The 3766-nt window shown below is 36.9% G+C and overlaps 1 protein-coding gene across 4 annotated transcripts in view; it reads left to right on the top strand.

Moving 5' to 3' along the window:
* Positions 1 to 38: 38 nt before the first annotated feature.
* The window catches only part of GFRAL (GDNF family receptor alpha like), a 27629-nt gene continuing 23901 nt past the window's right edge, over positions 39 to 3766 (top strand). The window contains exons 1-2 of one of the 4 annotated variants that reach the window (XM_017739322.1): positions 39 to 1473; positions 2906 to 3040. In XM_017739322.1, the coding sequence (XP_017594811.1) occupies positions 1464 to 1473; positions 2906 to 3040 (145 nt within the window). In that variant the 5' untranslated portion in view covers positions 39 to 1463. The remainder of the gene's footprint in view (positions 1474 to 2905; positions 3041 to 3766) is intronic. The other 3 variants (XM_017739320.1, XM_017739321.1, XM_017739323.1) reach the window with 3 other exon arrangements.

Here is a 3766-nt window from a genome sequence, read left to right as displayed (position 1 = left end):
TGGCTGGGGAGCGCTGGGTGCTGGCAGTGCTGCACAAAGGGCTGCTGACACTTTGGGTTTGAGTGGAGGAAAAGGGAAAATCAACAAAGCTGGCACAGAAGGATTTGGTACAGGAGAGTAGGATGGGTCAAGTATGTTTTCATTTCTGTTACTCTCCTTTTCTACTCACTACATACTGTATACACGCTGCTTCTCTCTTTAACTCCCCACTACTCCAGACTTATATTCCTGTGTTAAAAGTATTCTGTAGGTAGTTCTGCCCCAGGTTTTGTTAGAATAAAGTTGTCATTTATCACTTTTCAACTATATTCAAAGTCTATTCAGCTGTAGTTTGCCATTTTGCCTTAGGAGCCAGTTATCTCGCTGCCCTTGACATTGGATGGAAACCTTAGCTTGGTTTCCCAATATTCATTATTACTTATTTACATTACTTTAAGATTGCAGAATTGGGAAATGTAATTCCTCCATTCCTCAGTTCCCAATCTTCAACGTGAAGGTGCTAAAATGTTCCTTTTTTTTCTTGCTTTTGACTTTCCTTGCTTTTGACCAAATTCTACACAGAAGCAAGAATTTTACACCTACTCAGTGAATCAGTAGACTCTTGCATAAAAGTACAGACATCTGTAGAAATTTAAATGTGTGTCTTCTTGTCAATATTGATCCCTCTAAAAGTTTTTGCTACTAGCTCTTAGATGCCCTGAACTCTTCTATGTAAAAATCACATTGTATTACAAACATTAGAAATAAATAATTAAAGTGAGTGACTGAAGTAATAACTGTCAATTTAAGCAATTGTATAAGCTACAGTGCCCTGGATTCTAAAATCATGTAGGACAGTTTGTTTCATGTAGGCTTCTGGCAGTGTTCCCCCTCTGTACTGGTAAGGAAGCAAAGACCCATCCATAATATGTCATTAGACCTAAAGAAGTCCTTTCTTAGGCTGAATTGCCTTCAATCATAGATTATGCTGCTCAGCTCTTTATTTTGCAAAAACATCACGTCCTTTTTTGTGGGCATTTTCCAGGTAGGTTCAAAATAAGCAACAGTGGGAAATACTCCTTAAAAAGTAACAGGAAGGCTGTGCAGTCAGTCCTGTTTTGACTGTCTCAGCCACTGCTCCTTGAAAACTGTGTGAACAGGAGGAAGACAGCACAGAGTCTTTGTGCTGTGAATCCTAGTCAGATGTGTAAATTTTCTGTTGTGTTAGAATCTACAAAATAGGTAAATGGTCATCCAGCAAAATACCCTTTCTTAATAAGTTTGTGGGTTTATAATTTTGTATTGTTTTATATATACAGTCATTTTCACCTGTAAGGTATTTGACAACTTTTTTCTCTGTCATCTGAATAAATAGAGAGTAATTTCACAATAAGGAAGACCTTTTGGAGACAGTCCCAGAACTAAAATGTTGTTATAATAAGCCAAAATTGTCCTTATGGATAGCACCAGCTGCACATTCCTCAATGTCAAGAGGTAGGAGCTGTTTCTATCAATATGTCTTCGAGGCTGATGAACAGACACAGCCTAAGAGTGTTTCAGGCTGGAACTCACTGAAATCACCACCTGCACAGATCTGAGAACTGCTGGGAATATGCACAACTGAGGAAGGATTAGCACCAGCTATAATAAGCACGTGTGGCCTCTTCTTTGTCTCATAGGCACACTAGATGCTGTTGCACCTGTCAGTTAAAAAGTGTTAAATATTGCTTCATATTTATCAACATGTATTCAAAAAGTGTTCCCTACAGCAGCACTGTTATATCACAGGTAAATAATTTCCAGAAGGGATGGCATCACCTCTCATCAGTAGTGACTCTTTTAAGATTATCAAGAGGGATGTTTGATATATAATTTTTTTATTCTAAAATGTATAATTGGAAAAATTTAATTTCCTTGGATAGGGTCTGGCCAAATCCTGAAGCAAAATTTCCTGGCTCTTGCACATGATGTTTAAGTGACTAAACAATGCTGGAAACTACTCAAATTCCATATGAACTCTTACCTGAACATGAGGGGGGGAAAAAAAGATATTTTGTCTGGAAGATGCTGTATCCTTCACCAACTAAAGAAAACACTCATAGCAGGTGTTCATCAGGTAGTTTGATAAGGCCTGAAATCAGTGACTGAAACTTAATTTTATAGAAAATAAAGACACATGATTACAAATTAGAGGTTGTCTTACCATGGGAATGTTAATGAAAGAGCTAAACCTCAGCTGATTTATCTTTTCTTAGCAAGGCAATTTAATTTTCTACTGATAAGTCACAGGCAGTGCTGCTTTAAAATTGTTTACCTTGAAACCTCCAGAATTTTTTTATGTAATTAACAGGCTCAATGCACTCAGGAAGGCAGATAAAGACATAAATGTGGGGGTTGCTTTCAAGAAATGATGCATCTGTGAAGTAAAAATAAAGAGGGTGAAGAGTATTGTATTTATAATATAAAATCACATTTATTATCTAACAGTTGTGTACTTGTCAAATCTCTTTAACACAGTCTCTTCATAGGAATTACTATATAGTCTAGCTTGGTGAGATTTCATACGAATAAAATGCTGTTTTCTCTGAATTTTATCCTGTCTTCTTTTCTGTAATTTATTATGTATCTCAGAACTGCAGCAATTTCTATATATCTATGCACTGATGTCATATATAGCTATGGTTGATGTTATAATATTGGAGTAAAACCAATGCAAAATATGCCACACTGAAACTTTGAACATTTAAATTTAATTTTCCGGTTGCAAAACTGAGGAAAAGCTTTGTTCTGCTAAAAATTAATTTGATAGAAAATTTGAATCTATAGAAAAACTATATTAAATTGTATTTTTACAATCTATGTGTAAAGGAAAAAGGTCAGTACAGTATCTACTGCATTAAATAGTCATTATATTCTGTTTTTACAGTGTTGTTCATTTACTTCACATGTATATCTACTGTCCAGACTACTGACTGTCTGCACTTGAGGGAGCAATGTATAAATGCTGCAAACGGATGTGAGAGTGTCTGGAATGTGGTTGAAGATGCCTGCAATATTTCAGGTGATTCTGTATGGTGTACACGGCTTTATTTTGAATTGCTTTGAATTTGTATGGTTGCATAATCATAGTTCATTACATATATGCTGTGGTAACTAAATGAAGGTGGTGAGATTTAAAAGAGAAAAATTGTGGCAAAAGACAGTCAGCTTCTGAAATCCTTTACAATGGCCAATGCCACTTTTAGTAACAGTCATACTGTCTCTTCAAGAAAGTGATAAATGAAATTTCTGCACTATGAACAAAGTCAGAGCCTGAACCAACTCAAGAAGTCTAAATTCAGCAGAAATCAGCCTCTTGTGGGATCCTGTTAAATAAAGCCAGCATTTGGCTGGAAAAGAAGTTCCAACCTTGTTTTACACAATCTGGAGGAGTTGATCTGCCCCCTCCCTGGCAGTGCTTAAGGGCAGGTTGGATGGGGCTTTGAGCAACCTGGTCTGGTGGAAGGTGTCCGTGCCCATGGCAGAGGGGTTGGATCTACATGATCTTTAAGGTTCCTTCCAACCTAAGCCGTTCTGTAGTCTGTATTTATTCAGTGAATAGTACCAACACATCACAGAGATTCACTTGCAGGGGGTGGTGGTATGATAAAGTGCACATTATGACATGACTAAGCTCCCTTGAATTGTTAAACAGATTCTCATGTAAATGAAAGCAGAAAATTAGTCTGTTTATTGCACTTCCAGTAGTTGGTGCTTCACTTCCAAATAATCAATGTTTTAAGTAGGG

Source organism: Corvus brachyrhynchos, unplaced genomic scaffold, assembly GCF_000691975.1.
Source record: "Corvus brachyrhynchos isolate BGI_N302 unplaced genomic scaffold, ASM69197v1 scaffold136, whole genome shotgun sequence".
Classification (NCBI taxonomy): domain Eukaryota; kingdom Metazoa; phylum Chordata; class Aves; order Passeriformes; family Corvidae; genus Corvus; species Corvus brachyrhynchos.
Note: the sequence above shows the minus strand (reverse complement) of the source record. Positions and strands in the feature narration are given on the sequence as shown.